General features: G+C 38.4%; 1 protein-coding gene across 7 annotated transcripts in view; it reads left to right on the top strand.

Annotated features, from left to right (window-relative positions):
• LOC117230665 (protein roadkill) overlaps positions 1-23103 on the top strand; it is a 126438-nt gene that overhangs the window by 82154 nt on the left and 21181 nt on the right. For 2 of the 7 annotated variants that reach the window (XM_033488330.1, XM_033488332.1), the window contains exon 1: positions 2925-3583. The exons of 1 other annotated variant lie outside the window; for it this stretch is intronic. In XM_033488330.1, coding sequence (XP_033344221.1) covers positions 3471-3583 — 113 coding nt within the window. In that variant the 5' untranslated portion in view covers positions 2925-3470. Of the gene's footprint in view, positions 1-2924; positions 3584-7328; positions 7403-20196; positions 20414-23103 lie in introns of those variants that run through there. 4 more of the 7 variants (XM_033488331.1, XM_033488333.1, XM_033488336.1 and 1 more) reach the window with 3 other exon arrangements.

Raw genomic sequence — 23103 nt, forward strand, 5'->3', positions numbered from 1 at the left:
AGCCTCGCTTTTCCTCGCTTTTCCTCGCTTTTCCTCGCTTTTAACACGTTCCAGTGAACTTGGTGTTACCAGTTGCCGTTGTTGTTACTTTTCAAGGCTGATTAAAATTCTTTGGTAAGCATTATGCGTACCTTGTTATCAAAGAAAGTAATGGTTCTTTTGTAAAAGGTAATCTAATCTCTTTTAAAGTTTGAGATATTATTACGGATGTTTGCAGATGCATATTACTAATATAATATTATGACGTTTTTATCAGATTATTTTAAACGAACAGAAAGAATCAAGGAATGTCGGTAAAAGTAGAATCTGAAAAATCCATAGATTACGTTTTGATTATAAATTTCACAGTAACCTGTGACGATTGATTTTAGAATTTTTACCTTGACCAGGAATAATTTTAACCTGTTACATAAATCCCACGACCACACATGCCGATATTTTGTTCAATTTTCTGTTATCCAGCCTACGATATAGTCGAACATATTATCAGACGAATTACAACAAAATTAATATGTACCTCGCAGTCATTCAATAAGATACGCGTACAATAAAATTTCAGTCGAATAACAAAGAAGCATTTACATAATTGCTAGAAAGGCGACCGATTTATCGACAAGTTGCGCACAGAGCAGAACACCGTTCGCCATGGTGGTTCATTTTTCACTATGATTCCCCGTAGGCAGGAAATATCGTCACGACATGCAACGACAGACGCCGAGGAAGCGCCGACATGCAAAAGAAAAGCAAAAAAGAATGGAAAGTATAATAGAGTTTACATGGCACTCCTCGCGTGCTCTGGGGCGAATGAGACTCAGGGACGTTTTTTTAAGGGGGTCAAGGGGACCCTACGCCCCGGGGCCGTCTTTATTAACGTTGACCTCTCTTTCTTTCTCCCTAGCTCGAAATCGAAATTCTCAAAATTTCTTAGAAAAATGTACCCCCCCTTATCCTAATGTGCAGACTTAAATTTCCGTTGAGAGTAATCGTTTATTCTTCTCATTTCCATTGTACGTTTACTGTTCTCTAATTCGTTCGTTGATAAGGGGTTATGCATTGTAGTTTGAATAGAACGAATCACAAGAGCAAAGATCCGTTTCAGAGATGGCCGACGCTCTGAGAAAGCTATTCGAGGCGTGACACTAATTTATGGACACGTTAGCAGCACGCGTATCAGCCAACGAGATCCGTGCAACCTTAAACTTGCATCCGTGCGTATGATTGCATAAAACTGCTGACTTTGCCGTAGTCACGAATGCGGTTAATGGAATATCATTGGTGACGTCGTAACACGTAGATACTGGCCTTTCCTGTTATAAATGTCAATTAAGTAATCAATTTATACGCGGAGTTTTTGAACGTAAAATCTTAATTGTCGATTAACAATGTATTGTATGTATAATATGATGCTGTAAGGGAGTGAAGTTAGATCAGATTAGAGTCGCAATTACGAAAGAAAAGGGATATACGAAAAATATTTTTACTGTATACCTTGAAGATATTAAAGTGAATGTAAAGATTCGTCTGACGAGGGAAATTTTTTTTTTCTTTAATTACGTGGCGATCTCCGTGTTACATTAGTTCACGAATACGGTATTCTCTTCACAATGTCACGACCGTCGTGCGTGATTCCGGCACGACGTCACGGTCCCATTGACACCAACCACAACCACCTTAAACACCCATAAAACATTTTCGTGACCTCTTTTTCGTGTAATTCGACGAACAGAGGCTTGTTCTCCATTTCCGGTGACATGAAAGCACCAATACACTCGGCACGCTCGAAAAAACCTTTCACACGTTCCGCCGATATATTGTGTGTACCGGTGAATTCGTAAACGATACCGCGGGTTTCATTACTGATTTGAATGCTCCCGGTATACGTGGAATCGAGAGCGGCATGAATAATTCCATTCTATTATTCTGCCATCTCGTAGTTCTACCGAAAATGCGTAAAAACTAGATAAATTACAATATTCTCCGCTTAATGGACACAACGTTATAAAAGAGGAAGTTTAAACATTCACGAGAAATTTAAACGCGCTGCGATACATAGAGTGTGCTCGTCATAATATTTGGAATATGAAACAAATCCATGGTTATATTATACAACCATCCATAATCACCGATCGTTTCTGATCGTAAAAATACAATGGTTTTCGCACAAAGCGTATTAAACAGAACACGTGTTTATTTTTTGTAAAATCAATTTATTTGCCTGTACGACGATTTACGAATAGAGTGTAGTGTGTGGAACGATTCTCAACGTCCACATTGGGTACGTTTTATTAAATTTGTTTTTTTACGGCTTTTTACGGTATAATCTATACATAGCAGTACGTTCCAGAAACGGAAATATATTTTACACAATGGCCATACACGTGACTTTAATTGGAGGGAGAAATAATTGCCTCCACCTATGAAAATGTGCAAGTGTTCCTACAAAACGCGTACGTTCCTGAATGCGGTTACATCAATGAGCGTAGCTTCTTAATGCTATTACTGTAATTTATGACCGCGCTATATCGTTTCCTCCTAGTGTATATACATACACATGCATTACCAGAGAATGGAAATATCGGAAGCATCATCGGTATTATTTTTGCGTGGCTGAATAAAGAACGTGACTCGGAAGAAGACGGTCGGGAGAAGAGTGTGTGAACTAGCTGAGGAAACCTTTCGAGAATACGTTACGTATGAGAACATAGTTCATATAATTTCGTAGCAGCATGCCAGAAAACTTGCATTGGCGAAGAGGAGCTTCCTGTAGGAGGGAGCCTTGGGTACCCGGCGGTGAACCATCGTTCTAGCGCGACACGAGGTCGCGAAAAGACACGAGCATCGCCGAAGCTCAGTCGAACGCGGCCGAGACGTAACGAAAGCGTACGAGGCCGCAGCCACAGGGGTGGGGACTCGCGGACGCTCAGTAGCTGAGCTCAGTCGAGCCAGCGCCGTGATCGGAGTTGGAATAGTGACTGGCGAACTGTGTTCCGAGCAGGCGTATCCGCTCTCGGCGTTCTAGTCGCTCCTGTAATCACGCGTACACGAAATTAATTCGGTTCGGCTGGCAAAACCGAGGTCGAATATTCGAATCAGTCGTCTCGTCTCTCGTTCGATCGTTTCTTTGGCTCCCGCCGTGTACTCCTCCTACAACTTCTCTGTCTTTCCCCGTCGTACACGCTCGATTCACCGACAGTTTAGTTGTCGCTGCTCGTTAACCGCCGTGATTGACTGTCGCGAAGGCCTTTTTTTACGGAGCCGCTACAGACATGGCAGTGAAAATGCGGTAGTGACAGTGGTACACTAGAGACAGGGATAAGAAGGGAATCCCTGACTGCGTTTTGTAGGCGCGAGGACGCCACGAGTTTACTCGAGAAAATCGAAGTGAACGAAATTACGGGGAGAGGCTCCTTGAAGCCCAGGGCCAGAAGTTATGACGAGCTCGTGTGTTCGAGGACGAGGAATTTACGCGCATGTGTCCAGTGGGATTTAGTGTCGGCGATAAACCATTCTTTCCAGATCTGGATACCTTGCTCTCGACACCTACGGGACCTGGATTATCTCATGTCAGGATGGCGCTGGCGCGGTACGTACTTTCCTCTCTTAACACTCCAAACCTCGTCGTCATTGCGTTTAGGGTGGGTCTTTGCTCGGATGTATTTGTTTTTCCTCTTTCTCGTACCTCGTTCAATGTTATTAAGTGTTTTTATTGATCCAATACCACGGTTCGACGTAGCCAAGCGTTATCGGTCCTTGTTATTTCGGGTTATTCATGGTTTATCTCGATAATATTATGCGTAATCGTATCATCGTGATAGGACAAACACGTTGTGGTGGTCACCGGTGACCGGCATTTGTCTTTTCTCGCTATGGCTCTAATGGTCACCGACCACTGACGTTACTAAACTTTTCCCAACGATTGAAATAGTAGATCAGTACTAATGAAATGTCGATCTTCTCGATAAAACGTTAACTGTTACATGATTCGTTTTCCTTCTTAGCGAACTAATCTATGTATTGACAAATTGTCTATGTAGAACAGATGACACGTCTAACCTCTAAATGCAGAATGTAAGAAAATCCACGGATTCTCTTGACGTTCATGACAACCAATAACAAGATTGTAATATTTTTATTAGAAGTCTTCTTGACATTGTATATGCAAAATTTATACTAAATTTCTTTTTTTTTTTTTTTTTAATTGTGATTGACAATTGACGTTCAAACAAAATTTAATAGGTGACACGTCAAATTCACAATTTGGGAAGACATTTCATATGCGCTAATCTAATAAGATAATCTTTTTTAAGATAATTTTTAAGAATTTAATCTGTGATTAAATAATAATCTTTAAATTAAACGCTAATTATTGTATATCTATAGGAAATTGCATTGTATTTTTACAACAGTATGATAGAACTCGTTTACACATTTCATGAGAAATGCGTTTTTCGCGAATGTATACCGGTGTCCCTTTGTTTTGAAGTATTCTGCTGCAGATGCCGGTATCTGCTACATAGAGTGCGCACTGGTCAACGACCTATTCCTACCATACAACTATAGTCAACAGATTTAACAGATTTATATACGCTCACGGGTATATTTACATAGCTGTCGTATGTGTTCTTTCTCGACGTGATGCGTACACGATACCGGGAGTCGTTATTAGTTTGAAAGTTCTTGGTCAAGTCGGTTGCATGGCGAAGCAAAGACGTCAAGGTTAGTACACCTTTTTACGTTAAGTCGACCTTCCGAGTACGATGCGGGCTTCGTCACGGTTCGACAATCTGCCTTTATACTGAAACGTTTGACCGTGAATATGAGTCGATTTAATTCAAACATAGAAACATAAACAATCATATCTTCCGGTCAGTTATTTTCTTTCTCTGTTTCTCTTTCTTTGTGTTCAGAAAATTCTTCGATCGACAATCGGTGCCACTACACACGCTGCCTAACGTCTACATATAAATATATAGTTACGTACGTTTTTGTTGTGTCGACTGAAGACTTCATTTTAAAAGTATATTCGTACATTTGTAACGAATATTAGCCTACAAAGTTGTAAAAATGTTTTCGGAAGAAAGTCGTGAATTTTTGTACATTATTTTGTAACATGGATCATAATCACGAATGTATATAGCGGTGAATAAAAGAAAGTTCAAGATTGATACATTATGAATTTCGATCTTAAAAAGAAAATAAAATCTGCGGGCCGATATATATACTTAACAGATTAAATAGAAATAATCGAAAATAAAGGAAAATCCACAAAATATCGAATGAAAACGTAACAAAATTAACATTGAGTTTATATCTTTTTACAGGTAGAAACACAGTTTTAAGAGGAAATTTCATCTTTTCCACGCTTCGGGGAAAGGAAAGTTTTATTTGTTGTATCGTCAGTTTTGTTTTACGTTATAATATAAAATTATAATTATAAACGATTTTATCTTGAATTTTTGTTTTAATATTATGGAAAATCTGAAACAAGGGTCGAGTTTATAATTATTCACAGCACTGTATATTATGTTTGCATAGTGATCGCCCTTATTATTATCTTATTAAATATAAATCCGTTATTAAAATTATTCCAGCTTTTTATATCTTTTATTTTATAAACATTCTTTTGTCCGCCACTGCATATTACTTTCTCTGTTCAAACTTTTTATCAGCGCGATAGAATACGCAGCGTGGTAGTAAACAGCCTTCGTAGCACATACTTATGCTCGCGTACGATCGAATCGTGACAGAACTGGCAATGAAGCTTTCTACCAAACCCGTGGTCGTGCTCGTATGCAATCGCCAACACAACAACATCGCCTTGTGGTCTAAACCATCAGCGGTTAGAATGTATTTCTTTGTGGCTGCTTTATCGAACGTTGGTTTATCTCGCGGACGCAACGTTGAAGGCTTCTATTGTAATATTTCGTTCGATTCGGTTTAACAAAGGTGGGGGAGAATAGTGTCGAGAGCAAACGAAACATTTAGTAATTGAATGTAGCGAATTAAACAATGGTAGAGTATCGTACGAGCCGACAAATGGGCGTACCACTAGTAGTTTCACCGACAGACCTTCTCTTGATGAAGACTATTACTCATTACACTTCCTGCCCGGCAGAACGCTATCGACTAAAGTGATGAATCACGAGGCTATAAGCAGATCTTCGACTTTATAATTACAATTTAATGAATGCGGCTACGATGATCGTGTGGAACTTCACCTGCTGCTAACCTTGGCATTGTACAACTAAACTTTAGCGCGAACTTACATTTCCAACCAGCCACTTTTTTATAGTTAGACCTGCTCGGTGCTTGATGGATTAAAAGTACGTGTTGCGTTTTAACTTATTAGCGGGTTACAAGCGTACACATGATTGCACATGCATCAATGCATTTGAGTATACATTTGCTTAAGCTTGTCATTATAATATTGTTTACCACATTGGATAGCGGTGGATGAAGTTGTCGGAATTAACTTCCTACATTCGTTGGAATTTGTATTCGATGACGCGTTAGTTTCTACTTTTTGTGTAAAGTAGTCTATCGATAACAAACGTATCATGAAAGTAAAGATGTAGAATGTTTAATTATTCATATGGTTTTTCTTTGGGATTTAAATGACGATACGTTGTTAAGGAATTCTGCGCTACTATTTTCGGAATACTCCTTTTTCCCTGGTGTATCGATAAACATTTAGAAACTTCGTGTATTTTTGAGCTTTTCTCTTTCTTCGTGCTGATAAATTCTTAAAAAATTCGAGATCTTGCTGTTCCTTAACGGTCGATAAATGCTTGAAAATATATCACATGTTTTCATGTCTTTTTCTTTTTTTTGTTTAAGCGTGAATCGATGAACATATATGTTGTTTGAGTGACTTTTCATATTTTAAACTGATACTATTTTCTTTTTTTCTTTTTTACCGTATTTTCACTCTTTTTTAGGCATTGATTTACCTCGACCCTTTCTCTGACAAAATCGAAATCAAGGTAGTTCGCAATGAAGCCACTAAAAGTACATAGAAAATTCACGCTATCATAACTTCTCCGAAATTGTCTGGCTCGAGTTCACACGTGAAAGTTTCACATTTGAACAGAATTTCGAATATAAAATCACTCCGTTGGTCTTTCTCATCAAAACGGTTACGGTTTATATTACGTGAACTACAAATAAATCTTGATTTTTTTTTTAATACATACATCGTATTAATTTACACTGTGTTCTTTTTATTCTAGTTTTTCAACGTATTGAAATATGCAGTATTTAATCTGACTTAATTTCGTCTACGAATAATCTGACTCCTTTCTGCGTAGATATATGTAATAGGGTCCAAGCGATTAACCAATCGCGTAAAATCGTCTAATTGGCAAGAGAAGCGTTTCTCCCGAGGACACTCGCCGCGCGAAAGGTAATTTCAAATCATTAACATAACTCAAAGCGAATCGACTGTCGTTCCACGATCAATCAGTGTCTGGTGAAATTACGTTAAACGCTTTACGATGAGAATTGATCGACTCCTGGGTAGTGGCAGTTCCTCACCTAGGACAGATGTCGGTCGATGCAATTCTCTTTCTACGATATTGCGTTAATCCCATGAGAAACATCTATCGAACCTCGGGAAACGTATTGGCTATAGATTACCTGCAATTAATCCTCTGATTTTATCGCAATTTATCTCCTTGAAAGGGAATAATTAATTTCAACTACAACTGTAATATTTGATCATTTATTTGACTTTTGGTTAAAATTTCCGCGATGGCGTTTGGTATAATTTCCGCGATTCGCTGCGTTACTCGATCTACCATTTCATAATGAAAGGAATTAGCGCAAGAAATCGACCAGCATCGAACTTTAAACTCGCGTGTAACGAGCGTCATTTAGAATCATAGAAAAACCAAACTGATTAGAATTAATCGTTTTATGTTCGAGAAACTTAATGAAAATTAATCAATTTGGCTCGAGTAACCTCGCGGCTTCCGCACATCTTTTCGAATTCGTTTTACAATGTTATCTCAATGCTAATACGATGTCAAAGTGTTTCGTTGCGACGCGTATGATTCGTTCATAAAAGGTTTTCGTATCAACATTTCAGACACTTTGGTGAGTCATTGGACGTTAATTTCAATCTGTTGAAAACACGGTGAAGCGATACAGGTTCGGCGATGAATTCGAGGACATTGACGACGCGTTCGGTAGCGTAAAAGTTTTTAGCATAACGTACTCACTGATTGTCGCGTTAGATGAATCGGAAAAGCTCTTCGACCTTGCGTTACGGCGTTATCGCGTTTGCGTCATAATATTTTCTCGTCAGTGACACACTGAAAAAGGCAGAAATCGCTTTGAATGCTCTTTGTCCCCTTCGTGTACACACAGCTGTTCCATTATCGTTGTCTGACGACATCTAAAATATTCTTGCCCTTGTATACACTTGCATACATATACACTCATAAGTATGTATCTGAACACTTTGATCGATTCGTATAATACGAAGTAATAGAAGACGAGTCTTATTAAAGTTCAAAAGTTCTTGGCGAACAGGTATTCTTATAGAATCCGAAGAATACAAAATGAATTTATGTAGTAACTCATTATGTTTGGAACATAAATCCTATCTGCCACACATCATTTTATGAATAATTTACACTGCGACTAAGAGGCGACATTTCGTGACTGTAATACGCACTTCTTTTTGTTTGTCTATCGATCATCGTATCTGCGGTTGATACTAAATTGAAATATCATTGGAAAATCATACGAAGATTATATTTTCTGAGTACAAATCGTTCATCGTGCATTTTCCATAGATATTTTATAATACAAAGGAATATTCAATTGTAAGGTACATACTAAAATGCGTTAAATACTATAATTAAAAGGGATACACAAGGAACGGTCGAAACACAGTATATTATACATATTCATGAAGGTCTGCAAATTTATTAGCATATTTTCTAGATAAACATTAATCTTATGTATCATTTCTTACAGTCCCTTTCTCTCTTTCAATTCAAACGGATGATAACCAAAATAAATTGTACTAATATAATATAAATAAGTATCAATTGTATTTATACGATTATAGAGGAGAATGTTTGTGAAGCTCGTCAATGATTTTGAATTATTAAATATATTGTCTGCGATCTTTTCTTGATTGTTGATTCTAGTCGCTCTTCCGTTTTTCCCCGCGGAAAGTCTCGAAATATCCTAGCTCCAAGGCAATGAATTACCCCGAAATAGAACGTTGTTTCTTTGAAATCGTATCGATCTTCCGCGTCCTCGCCGCCTCCTTAACACCGTCGACGTCGCGTTAAATTTAAGATCTCCCCGTGGAAACTTTAGAAATTTCATCGTCGTGCTAATGTCCATCGATTAATCATACGAAAATATCGCTCTCTTACACATTAAACATACTATCGTTAGAAAGTCTAGAACTGTTTGGAATCTTTATCTTTGTTTCGTGTTAGTTTAATGCGAACAGTTTTGAAATAATCGTTTCATTTTCAGAGTACTGCGAAAAATATGGCAAAAGGGCAATATGTGAACAATATTGTTACTCACGTTTATCTCATCCTTCCTATATTTTTATCCATTTTTGTAACTTTCTATCAGCAAGCGTCCATTTATTGATATTTCTCCTTTGTTCTACATTGTTTGTAACCGAGCTTCGACAAGTAGATAAGTAAAGTATTGACGCGTGATTGTATTAGGAAAACGCGGATGATCGGTATACCAAAAATTGCGCAATTTACTTTCAAACCTAAATTCGTGCTATGTTATCTCTGAAAAAAAATGCTGTAACGTGTTGCGCAACAAGCGTGCTTATCATCGTCAATATTTCTGATCCGGTGACTTGACATTTCTGACACGAGGAACACAGGAAGCTGGAAAAAAGAAATATATAATTGTCGTAGCAATTAGCATTTGCAATGATAATTTCTAATAACTTTTACATATATCGTTTGGAAAGTGCGAAAATTACATTTGCGATGTTATCGTTTCATGAAAAATCATACTTTGTTTTCTGAATCGGTCGTGCGTACTGGTTGAAAGATATCGTGACGGTGACAAATTATAATAATTCGACTAACAAGTCTGCTCGAAGTACGTAATTGCCTGACGATTATTTTTAAACGATTGCCCACCGTAGTCTGGGTAATTTGAACATGTTTGAAAATCATAAAAAACCGAGACCGAGTGTTTCAAAATATTTACTTTTAATGTTGCGGTAATGGTTCTTGCTGATTTTTATATGATAATTATCGAAATTCGTTTTTTTTTATTATTCACTCATTTAGATATTTTATTGAATCGTTTAATAATGTTATCCCTTTAGTATTAATTCCTTAATTTAGCGTCAATTTTTTTAGATATGTTTGCTTTCTTATGGAAAAACCAAGTCCTTGAGTACAACGTTACACGTCGTCGGTAATTCTCCTTTCTCCCAATGTGTATACGAACACAAAGCGAAAGAACCTTCGATCGATCATCGTATCGTGGACATTGGTGCTCCGAAGCATTCTTACTGTCCTTTGCCTTCCCGTATGACAATTTGTATACATTTCAGCGAGGCTCGCTGCGTGGAACGGTTAAGTAAACTTGGTTAGCGCTCTCTAATTTTACGTGCTCGTACGTGGAGGACAGAATAATTGTCATTGGTGTAGGAAGGAACGATTGACATTAATTCAATGACGAAAGGAATGGAATTGAATTGAATTGAATTGGAAATAAAGTACTTTTTGTCGTTCTCTTTCTATTCTTGTTTATGTACACACTCTTCGTGCTTCTTTTAATCTTTTATTATTTTTATTGGCATTGATCTCGTTACTGAAGTAGAAGAATTCCATAACAAGTAATAAAATGTAGAAAATTATCTTTTTTTTTTACTGAGGAATGCTTTTAAACGTTTTTCTAAAAAAACATTCATCCCTGTTATTTGTTTCTTTTCTTTTTTTTAATATGATTAATACGGTAGCCCTGCGATGTTTATAACTTTGTAAGATTTGATTTCTTGAAGAATCGATTTCCTTATTTTTAAATGTCCATCCTTTACGCATGTGTTGTTCGATAAATTTATAAATAAAAGATCTGCCAGTTGATTAAGCAATCTCGTTATAGAATTTTCTGTACTTCGGTACTTTGGGAATTTCCTTTTACTCCCAGAAGTAAAATTACCATTTACAAATTCTATTAAATAATCGAACACGGTAATACAAATAGGGCATGTTAACAGCCATTGAAACGTCCGTTGGTAATAAATTTTTATCGACAACTCCATCGCAACTTCGAAACCATTTATCATTATCCCTGGTAATTCCACTCACTTAGCCTCTCTGATAGCACTATTTTTCAAAGCCCATAGACAGCCGCTCGTACCTCAACCTTCGAAAATCTACCAGGAATATCTCTGTGTTTCTAATTCACCCACTTTTTCCAAAACATTTTTCTTCTACCCAATCCTCATCAATCTTCACTGTTTCTTAGCTTCGTGTATTAACGTACATTTATCCAAGTCAGTAATTAATCTTTATTTATTTTTGCATTCGATATCGTTTACGTAACTCAGAGTGGCTGCCATTTTTCGCTTGTTAATTCCGATCTGTTTTATAAATAAATATATCAGACTCTTGTTTTATAATTGGAATATATAATATAAATGCGATTAAATTTATTTTTAAAATGTATCAAACTCCCGTTGCTTTTTTACCATCGCATTGAAGCAACTTGATTAAAGCTATTAGTTCGCTATTGGTGTTTTTGAGTACCAGAGTTTCCTTCAATTTTCGTTAGTGCATAGATTTTCTATACCTCGAAACCAGTCACTTAGAAATAAATTAATCTGCTGTTATTTCAAAGACAGTAAATATTCGTGTCCTTATACCTGCCCCTAAAATATACCTAACCCTTTTAACTCTCATCTCATTTTCCTTCTTAAATCACCTTCTTAAACATATATCACACGTAACTGTAAAGTCCAGGTAAAGCGAACGAAACCATCGCTTTCAGTTAACCCTCGTAAAATCTGAAAAGGTTTCTATGTGCCGTTCAGAACTATCTTGGAAAATATGTACGTTTAAAAACATTTATTAAAATGAATGCACTTCTCTTAAAAGTTCAGCAGAAACAGTTTTTACTATAAACTCGTTTTATAGAAATAAGGCGTGATCGTATGTGTTAAAATGAAAATTGTATTGAGAATAGAAAGGTGTGTCGGTATATCTAAAATGAAAAGATATTTCGTTTCTGGGCTAGTAAAACGACTAATAATCGAGTCCATACGAAACCAATATTAGTTTATAACTTACGTCGTACTAAACTCATCGGTCGACAAAATATTAACCCTGTTACGGTTCTCGAATGTTGTATGCCTCTATCTCGCTTTACTATCATCGAAATAATAGCACTTTGAACATTTAAAGAGTCTCTTGAGCATAAAATTCAAGTGCGTAACTAACGAACAGCGATAACGTTATAGCAATATACCTGTACGAATTGCAAGTACAATATATCTCTCCCCAGGAACCGTAATAGATCGAGATATACTGTGTGCAATAACATTTAATTTCTGCAAAATATTACATTGCATTTGCGCACATTTTTCTATTGTTTAGATCATTTGCATCCTTGAAAATTTGTTAGCCTACGAAATTTGCCTTATTTTAATAATTCTAAAAATTTCAATAACCGACGATCACCGGGGCAATCGAACGTGTTGAAGTTGTTCGATCTTTCCAAACATGCTGCTGCAGCTACCACAAACAATTCTCTGTGTATACCACCTTGCACCACCCCATCTACTCCAAGAGAATCTTTCTCCCGGAAGTCCACAGCGGACCCTCGTTTCTAGTCTCGTACCATGATAGTCTTGTCGGAAAAACACTTTCAACGCTATTATTATATCGCGACGGAGAGAGTCGAGGCCAATCGATGTCCGGTGCGCGATGAAATAAAGCCGTGCACAAAGGCGGACGCGTCAGGGCGGCAGCGGCGGCGGCGGCGGCGACGGCGGCGGCGGCAGTGGAGGCAGTGGATCGCTTGCCGATGGTGGAGGGGGAACGGAAGGAAGGAAGGTTGTCCCTCGCTAGCGGCAACCTTCAGCTTCAAGGGTACAGGGCCGTAACCGACGTCCCCTTTGCTTTTTCGCCCTCTTCACTCTTTCCCTTCGTTGGCTTACCGAGCCTGTTTCGTGGAATGCAAAAGCTCGAAAAACGGTCTCACGTCTTCCACGAATTCTTCTTCCTCTATCTTCCGAAGGATCTTACGTTTCTCTGTCTAGATTTCTGTCTTACTTTGACTAATAATGATTTGAAAAGGTTTAAAAAGGTTCCTCGAGTTTCTCGAGTCTGATCCAGTCTATAGATTTCTCATTTGTTTGCTTCTCTTTCTTTGGATTTTTGTGCAAGTAGAAGTTGGACACAAGTTGTGGACTAAACTCGTTAGACAGATAACACTCTGTGTTACTCTGATTATGTTATTTTTCATTAACACTTGTGACGATTTGTAGCGTGTCTCTCGTGTCACAAGTATCCAAATTACAATGAACGTTATCATTAATGTCTAGGTTTCATTTCTTTGGTTATTCATAAATGTATATTTGCCTTATAATTTTTTGAATGATTTATTGTATAAGTTTTTGAATGATCCACTTACACAAAGCGTAAGAATGAACCCCTCTCTTTTCCTTTAGAATCTTTTGTCTTATGTTCATTCATAATGTTCTGTGAAGCTTCCTAAAAGTTCGAAGGGTCAGGAACACCCCCACCATTTCTCCAATTTCCCTTCCCGGGTTTTCCTTGCCGTTAAGGTAAAGTGCAGGTAAAGAGGGTCGATTGAAGGAAGCGATAGACGACGTGTCAGTTTGTAGCGGACTGCCGGATGATTTGTTTCGTGCATTGCTTGACGTGTTGGTTTAATAGGATGGATTCCGAAGTCAGGTTAGTACGAATATTTTCTCGGTTTTGAAATTCGCAGTGTTATACGGAGCTTCATGTGGCTGTTTTCCTTGCGAGAAAGGAATGAATGTAGAAGAATGTCCGAAGGTCTTGAAGCCGTTTTTGTAGAGACTTTTTGCGTGATGGTGGTCGTGTTAATGGTAGGAGGAAAATGGAGTAGATTAACAAGACATCGTTAGTAAGCACATGAACTATAGGTCATTGTCTTTGATAAGGTTAGAAGAATGACGTGAGTTTGTACGTTAGAAAATGAATGGATTCGTATTACTCAGGAAAAACGGAGAAAAGAGATTTCCGCTTCTTCAAATTTGTTTATTCATCAATCGGTAATTATATTTTCCAGCAAGTATAAATTAGTTCACGTAACAGATTAATTTATTCGAAGATTAAAGATTAATCCTAGCTTTTCTTTATACGTAATAAAATTCTATCTTACCAATTCCTCGACCTTCTGCCCTCGATATTTTTATCTACTCGATACGTATATACCTCTTACAGCATCTATGAAATATAAAATAAGAATACCATTAAATATTAAAGAAGACCATGAATAAAAGAAAACTTTTTTCAAGAGCTTCAATATTTTATTAGAAACTTTTCGTCGAATACTTTTAACATAGAAGCTCACAAATTTTCTTTCAGAAGAAAAAGTCTATTACCTTCGTCGTTTCTTCGCTTCTTTCCTTCTTTTTTCAGTGTATACAGGATTCAAAGGTTCGTTCGAAAATCTTACAATAGCATTTTCGTGGAAAGATTTTCTTTGTAAACGGCAACCGTATTTTCGTACACTCTCTCCCTCCTGTTTCTTTCTTTTTGCTCGGCGTATACATAGAACGATACCCAATGTCAATAGACCCTCACCACTTCTCGCTTCTTCCTCGAACGAAACGTTAAGGGTGGCCAACACGTGGGTGTGTCTGCGTCTGAAATGGTTTGTCGACGATGGTCGGTTCTCCCCGAGGAATTCCTGGGCCTGTTTGCTTGATCGAGGATCGAATGTGGATGAGTTTCGTGAAAGCGGAGAAATGTCGATAGTATTTATATCCATTTATGGGAAGGTTGAGGGTGCTAAAATAGATAGAATATTCGCAATATGTAGAAATATCACGAAAGAAATTATTTGATGGACGAAACATATTTCTACTTAGATTCCATATTTCTTTTTTTCTTTTTTTAACTGTATGAATAATAATACGAGTCTGCGTTATTATCGGTACATTCTTTCCTAACAATCGATCTTATCATTAAAAAAGCGGAAGAAGAAAGTTTGTACAGTCGTTTCGAAATTCCTCCGAATCGATTCTTTTCAGTATACTCTCGATCGAGAAGTTACAGCCAAGGGCTAAAGCATCTAAGTCGAGCTTCCTCGCTCGGCGTAAAGTTTCGCCCTTGTTCTCCAATTAACCCGAATTGCACTCCGGCCTGGGAGCCGGACAAAAGCTCCTGCACAGTGGTTCACAACTTGGAACAGTGATTCCAGTATTATCGAACACGTAGCAAATTACGCGATTAACCTTCGATTAGGGTCGGTCAGCTATAACCCTGGTATTCCTGTTTTTAGGAATACGATTAAGGAAATGGAAACCAGATAGAAATTTGTCACTCTAATTAATACGTGCTTTGCTTTCGACATTTTCGATATATCGATAAAAAGAACTAATGATGTCACGAATACTATCTTCTACATTTACCTTGAAATCTAGCATTATTTATGTAGTAACTGAATTTATGGATGTAAATCATTTTTGCTTCTTAAGAATCGTATATTTAATCGCGTACTTGCGTAACGAGACGTAGAAACAGAGCAAAAATGGAGTCGTAGCGTCACTTTAGCTTACGAAGGACTCGTGTAACATCCTAATTACCTAATTACCTAAAGAAAAGTATTTACCAACAAGTATTTACCAAAGACTTAGTAAACTCCTCTAGTAGACAGTCTCACGTCGTCATTGTCCAAATGGTCGACAAATTCTATACCCTTGATGATGATGGTGTTACGTGTTCTAACAGTGAAATAGATCCCCTTTGCGTGGCTCCTGTGGCCTGTCGAAGTTCGTAGGCATTTTCTCGAAAGGCAGCCGGAGAGAAGAGATTTCTTTTATACCTGGGGGAGCGGAGAACTTAACTCGCCAGGACTGCCGTTGGTCGGTTGGTCGTCCTTCTAGGGCCATAGGGCTTCTTTTCTCCTGTTGGTTCTGGCGTGTTATATCCTGCCAAGGGCAGGGAAGCTCCCTGGACCCCGACTTGTTTCCAACAGAGGCCACTGGCCCCGCTACGTGGGATATACCAGACGACCTTGGGCCTCATGGCCAATTTGCGAGGTCCATTCCCTCCAGATGGGCCCTTACGGCCGGCTTATTAGCCACCAAGTCACTCGACTGCTCCTCCGGTCCACAGAATCCTCTACGAACGTCGCGGTTTTCGGCGAGAACAACCTCCTTTTTGCTTCTCGTGTTTCCAGCCGCCTCACGAGTAATTCTGTGGTTTACCGGGCATCGGTGGAAATTTCAAGGGACGCGTGTCATGAATAATGAATGAACGTCTGGAGTTTGTGAATAGAGAGCGAAATTAAAGTGAAATTTTGGGTGTCTGTGGTGATTCCCGCGGTAGATCCTTGCTACAATAGAACTAGTAAACATTTAGAATCATTTAGTGGAACAGAGGTTTCTGGTTTCTCGAATTTTACGTGCCTTCGGAATGATCTGTGTGGTAGTTCGGGGTCAATGAAAATTTATAGTCGAAGAATAGAAAATAATAGTTGAGTTTGTGATAAAAGTTTTAGAGTTTAGAGTGACAAGGTTCACGGATATAAATAATGTGAATCGAAGTTTGTTTTCTGTCACGTTTTCAAAGTAAATTTAATTAACTCTATCCATTTTGAACATCCCGTTGTTCGGTTCTTTAAACTCGAAATCACGAATAATTGTTTGCAATCTATTGGAGTTCCCCTGTTAGCTCGTTTTACGTCATAAAGATGTTATTAACACTAACAAAAGTTCGACCTCCCGAATACTTCAACCTTTAACCTTTACATTTGCATATCCCGCACGATCATTGCGATTGCTCATGACTTTTTCGGATGTTGGTAGGCGATTTTTAACGAAGTCGTCAATTCTTAACTATTCTTGGGCATTCTTGACATCTTTCTGCGATCCTTGGTTATTCGCGATGAATTGTGATAATTGTCGGTTCCATCAAAATGATAAATCCTCTCGCCTCGTGTTATCCTCAAGTGTCGGATGATATTACGCGACAAGTATCGAATCACCGTATCCAAGAAGGTTAGAAGCCAAAGGTTTACAGCTTACAGTGAGGTATCTAAATCTACTTACAAAAGCAACATTTTCATTTTGTCGTTCATTCTTGTTTATTCGACAAAAGTTTCGTCTTTCTTTGGATTCCTACGCGTCGTGGCAAACGTGACACGATACGTGTTAAACGTAATCATCGTTTAACAATTTCTTCACACGTACATCGTGATATAAAGAAATATACATGTGAAAAGAAAAGAAAATAATGATAGAATCGAATAATCGAAGGCATAGGACGTGAATCGAGTCACGTTCGCGCGGCGTACCATTGAAACGTCGTAAATAGCGAGCGAATATAGCGAAGAGAACGATGCACGACTCATCCTGGAATTCTTTGAAAGTCCACCCGGCAGTTCTGTTATTACGGAAACGCAGCCCGAGTACCTAATTGCGGTGAACAGATACAGAAGCACTGGCTGACTTGGAAATATCACGTGCGCCGTGCATTTGTACGTTTGACGGTAATTTAAGTCTCCTTACCGATCATTAGTCGTTGTTAATTCAGTTCCAGTACGTGTTAGCCACCTTGATTTTAACTACACAAAAAAGTGTTATCTTGACGCTTTTCGATCATTTTTCTTCGTTAATCCTTTTTATTTAGTTCTTAAAGCAGAAATGAAAGTTTTGGGTTGAGTAACCTTTTATTTTCACCATGATTTACTGATTGTGAGGTGTTTCGTTTAATCTTTACCATAATATCTACCATTTAATACGTTTAATGAAGCAATGGATATTTGATTAATAGTCAGTGAGTGTGTTACTGACGAACAATTTAAAATATTCGTGCGTGTGTGAGAATATCGTTTTATTCCAACAGAATAAAGATTAGAATTGCGAAGTAGGTTGTTTCTACGATATACAGATGGAAGAAAATCCGCTTTACTTATTTTCTTAATCGTTTATTCTGTACTTTGGAAAGCGATCAATTTACGTGTTACGAGATTCTTTTACTTTTGATAGCAGCGAATCTTTGTAACACAGATTCCTCGTGAAATTTGGTATTTACGTATAATGGGAAATTTATGGAGCGACTATTTTTATGGAATAACGAGACCATTCTCACAAAATAGGAAATTTATTAATACCATGGATATCTGTAATGGGAATCCCATGCACGGAATAGATAATGTTCTCTCGGAGTAGTAAATAGATTAAAATCTTTAGTAACCATGTTATGAAACTAGCTGTTCTCATAATCGAGACAATGGAAAATTTTTTCGTGTTAACGTGTTATAGATTCATTTCTTTCAGCTTGCCTTGGTATTTTAATCGAAATGTAACTGAATGTAATTTATTCGGTAATAGTTGGATGGGTTGCAATTTGTTGCGATGACACTCTCCGATATTCATGGAATTTAAATGTCAGTTAAATAATTGAGAAGATGACGTACAAAATGGCAGAAAAGGGGAAAGAAGAAAGAACGAGAAAAATAAGAAAAACAGGGATGAAAACGCGATTTAAATTTAACTCGCGCAATGCAAAGCTATTACTGTTTACGTTGTCTCATTAAACTTTTATTAACCTGAAAAGAAAGAAGAAAAAGAAAGGATGAACGCTACATTGACCTTTGCATCAATGATAATTCCGCTGACGTGAGTCACATTAATATGCATCGTTCTAATCTGCATTTCTAGGATTCATCGATGCCCGTTGGACTTCTCTTAGATTTTACTGCTAGTTACTACGTTCCTGGCGAAATGATTTCGAGGAAATGCTTTATCTTTCGTTTACGTAATATGAGTCTAATCAAGTGCGCAACAGCTTTGATATTGAGTGATACTACGACTAATTTTGGGAAAATCCGACGTTGTAGAGGTATCGCTTCCAAGATATTATATTTATCTTTGCCTGAAATTCTATCGTAGAATCTAATTTGTTACAATTAGACGAGCCACTTAGAGAGCCATTTCGATTTAACTTTTTATTTTCTTTTTTTTTTTCTTTAGAATCATTTGCATCCTTAGAATTATTGCGCGATCTAAGCAATCTCGACTCGTTTTATTTACATGCGTTGATCGACGATGCTACTCGATGCTTCGAAACATCGCAATACGGAAGCTACTGTATCTTAACGTCGATTTGCATTAAAATTATGATCGTAACTAGATGCTCCGACTGTGGTTTCTATCCTTTTCCCTCGTTCGTACAAATTTCGCCAACATATTAAATTTATCCGACACGACATTTGACCGATATTTACACCCACGTACTGGGAACATCGAGACTCGCTCACCTGTCGTTGAGAACCGCTGTAATACGTCAATTCGAATCAATCCATCTTACTCTGTCAAAAACATTTGCCAATGCATTCGACGGAACAGAAGGTAAAATCGACGCGCGAGACAGGATACTCTAACAGCGCAAAACGAATCAAGCAATTTGAACGTGAAGCGACGTCAGAGCGGTGCGCGAACCGTTGCGTTGGTTTCCTGGGTGTCGCTGTCGCGCGACACGTGTCCATTACGGTCTCAATGTCAACGTATGTAGAGGCACGTAAACGGTGTACAGTTGGCCGTTTTATCGAATTTTATCGTCGGACATGAGTCCTACGCGTGAAAAGAACGCCGCGTTCCGTCTCACGGACGAACTGGTTCTTCTCTTCTCTTCTCTTCTTTTCCTTGGATGCGGCCCGTGCGTGGTTATGTTTGCGCTACACACGTGGCTTTCCGTGTGTGTCGATCGGTGTGCTGAACAGCGATTGTGTGTCGGTGTGTCTTCTTTCACGTCCTCCGTTTTCTGCGCGCGTTGTCCCGACGCGGCGCGTAGCGACAAGCTGGCGCGTGCGAAACGCTCGCGCGCGCACCACCGAGTCGTCGCCGCGCCCTTGAAGAGAGTTAGCCTTTGTCTTATCACAGTCAGCTTGCGCCAGGCATCAGCCTTGACTTCGCCCCTCTTCCACACTCGTCTACTGACTGTGCTGCGAAAATCGACCGGCTGGCATCTGTCTCGCGCTGCCTCGCACGAACAAGCGAATTATCGTTGCTCACGGAGCCCAGCTTTCTTCTGTAACAGTCTTTACATCAATCTATATCGTTTCCACCAGCCGATTTGGAACTTGCTCGGCGTTGCGTATTCGCTAACAACATTCGGACGTTAAACATGATTCCCCTCGCTATTGTTCTATGTGACTTGTCGTTCATACCACACCTTATTATGAGGTGAGTAAATTCTTTCTGCTTTTAAATTCCAAGTACCGAGTCGTTAGAAAGACACGATTCGCGTGGTTTTATTGGCGACGCGTACTACCGACGAGACACGTCTTCTTCTTTTTCGCTGTTTTTACATCTGCAGAATTTTCTGTACGAAGTATACAATGTATGGGAAGACTTAATTATCGACGAGCAGAGTCCCTAGACGTTGCATATAAGTATTCCATATAGGGAAACTTTATAAAATTTAAAGTACGAGTCAACCGATTAGATATTTTCCATATTGTCGGCCACGATAAGATTAATTATCTTATCCTAATTGATCAACGGTTCCTATACGTTTACTATTAAGTGTTATTAAACACAATCCCATCGATACGAAGCAAAAGCTATCGACTTGGTTGAAGAATTTTCATGGATTTTCATCCACGATATATATTCCTTCGTTACGTTTCACCGTAAGTTGATCGAAGCACGTGCGAAACGTGACTTTTCCTCGTGACGACGTTAACTTCGGAGCAGTTTTTAAACGTGAAATTACTTAACGAGGAAACTCTGGATTAATTCCTCGATCCACGAGTTTGCCTGATCCGCACGCACGAAGATAGCGTCCGGAAAGTTTGAGATTAAATTGGCCGTGTCGCACGAGCAGCCTGCAACTTCTCTCGACTCGGATCCGCTCGCGAAATCCGCTTATCCGCCCATGTATACGAGGAAACTTTCGATCGTTACGAGCTTTAAGCGGTAAACGTTCTACCCGCTGTTGCTGGATTTCCATTTGCTTGGTTTTGCACGGGAAATTTGTTTCCGTGTCTTCGTTCCTCGCATTTGCTTTCCTATCTCTCTGCCTGTCTCTTCAGTTAGCTTTTTATTTTATCCTTGTCTTAATATATAGAAAGAAACAGAAAATTCGTTAGACATTCAACACGAAGATATTTCTGAAACCGCGTGTCTATCGAAAACAGTGTTTATTTTACATATAAAATTGTATACAAAATTAATAGATAATATGCTTATTGGAAATCTGAGAAAATACAGTACGAAGAGTAAAAGTTTCGAATTTAATACGTGGAAAAGATGGTCGTAAGAAGGGATTAGCCATTAATGAAAACATCCGAACATCCGTAGGACAGTTCGAACAACCAGTTTCTGTCAGTTCGTTGTTTTTTTTGCGCGATTTCTCGAAAACATTGCAGGCGAATTCACAATGGAAACGGGTATTCTGTTCTTCTCGCTTCACAACGTGACCGGGAATTTCTGCGACTTTTCCGGCGACAGCGACCTCGTCCGGTTTCCGATTTCTGTCGACGATCTCGGGTTTCGCATCTTCCATCGTCCTCGTTTCTCTTCGTGCGCGGAACCAGATAAAACGGCGGGCTTCGGATGACCAATCGTCGCAGAAACCACGCAAATTTATTAAAACGTTGCTGAACCTCTCTCATTGACTTTTCCGTTCGTTCTATTTCATTTTAACTTTCGTAATTAAAACAGTCTACGCTTAAAGCCTTCTCGATAAGAAATTAAACATAGATTGAAGTTAGCGTTCTTTGCGACATAATTTATTTCTTGGTCTTTTTTCAACGCAAATGTAACGAAAGTATCGTTGGTGTAGATATAATCGACGATCTATTGTCTCTAAATCGACGATCATTCGTTATTGTAAGTTAACAAAATCAATGGTTAGCGGCATATGAGTTATATGTACGAGGAGATTAGATTTCAATGTGATTAAATACAGATGCTTTGTTATGCAGATGAGCGGCCTCTTTCTTTGTGTGTATTTATAGCTAATTAAATAACTTCCAGCATCTAATTTTAGATAACAAAAGGCAGTCGTGGATTAAATTCACGATGAAAGGTTATGAATAACGCAAGGTTCGTATCAAGCTAAAAAGATAAATCTCAGTTTTTATGCGTTAAATTGCAAAATAACGAATAATTATTTGAAGTAAGGACGAAAGAGATCAAATTATATCAGTATGGAAGACGTTCTAGTTCAACCATAGAATTACAAAATCTCTACGCAAACTTTCACTTTTTCCTCCAATTGAATGTACAAAGACCAACCTACTTTTAATTATAAAACACACTTGCTGCGAACATTCTCCTTAGAGGTACCTTGAAAAATAACTTTTATTTTTCGCAGTTACAATTCCTCGAGAATCATTCTCAGTGTGAGACGCGCGATCGTTATAATTGCGTTGTTTCAGCTTAGCATAGACGGTTTTCACCTAACTTCCTCGTTTTCACCGGTGAACTCGTCAGAGCTCTGTTCTACTTTCCCTTGGGTTCTCTTGGCCTGGCCCACGCCTTCGTCATACAACAGATTCGAAATCGGGTGGCCCGATTGACAAAATTTCAACATCAAATGCCCATGAATAGACCGAACTCGTCTTTCTTCCTTCGCATATTTCCATTTCTCCAACAAATCGTTTCATTCGCGTATACTATATTACGTATAAAAAGTATCTCTTGTTCACTGTATCTCGTAATATCATATAACGTCTGACCGAAACGAATTCTTCATATACCAAACAATTTAACGTCACTAAAGATTCGATCGAATTAGATGAATCTGTACAGCTTGATCTTCATTAAGACGTTTGCATTTGTATGGACTTTTGACTGACCTGTCGTTCTCTCTGCACAGTAGTATTACATGCATCGATCAGACAATTTTGCTTCGTTAATCGATCGAC

Source organism: Bombus vosnesenskii, unplaced genomic scaffold, assembly GCF_011952255.1.
Source record: "Bombus vosnesenskii isolate JDL3184/JDL3185 unplaced genomic scaffold, Bvos_JDL3184-5_v1.1 scf7180000013267, whole genome shotgun sequence".
NCBI classification, from domain to species: domain Eukaryota; kingdom Metazoa; phylum Arthropoda; class Insecta; order Hymenoptera; family Apidae; genus Bombus; species Bombus vosnesenskii.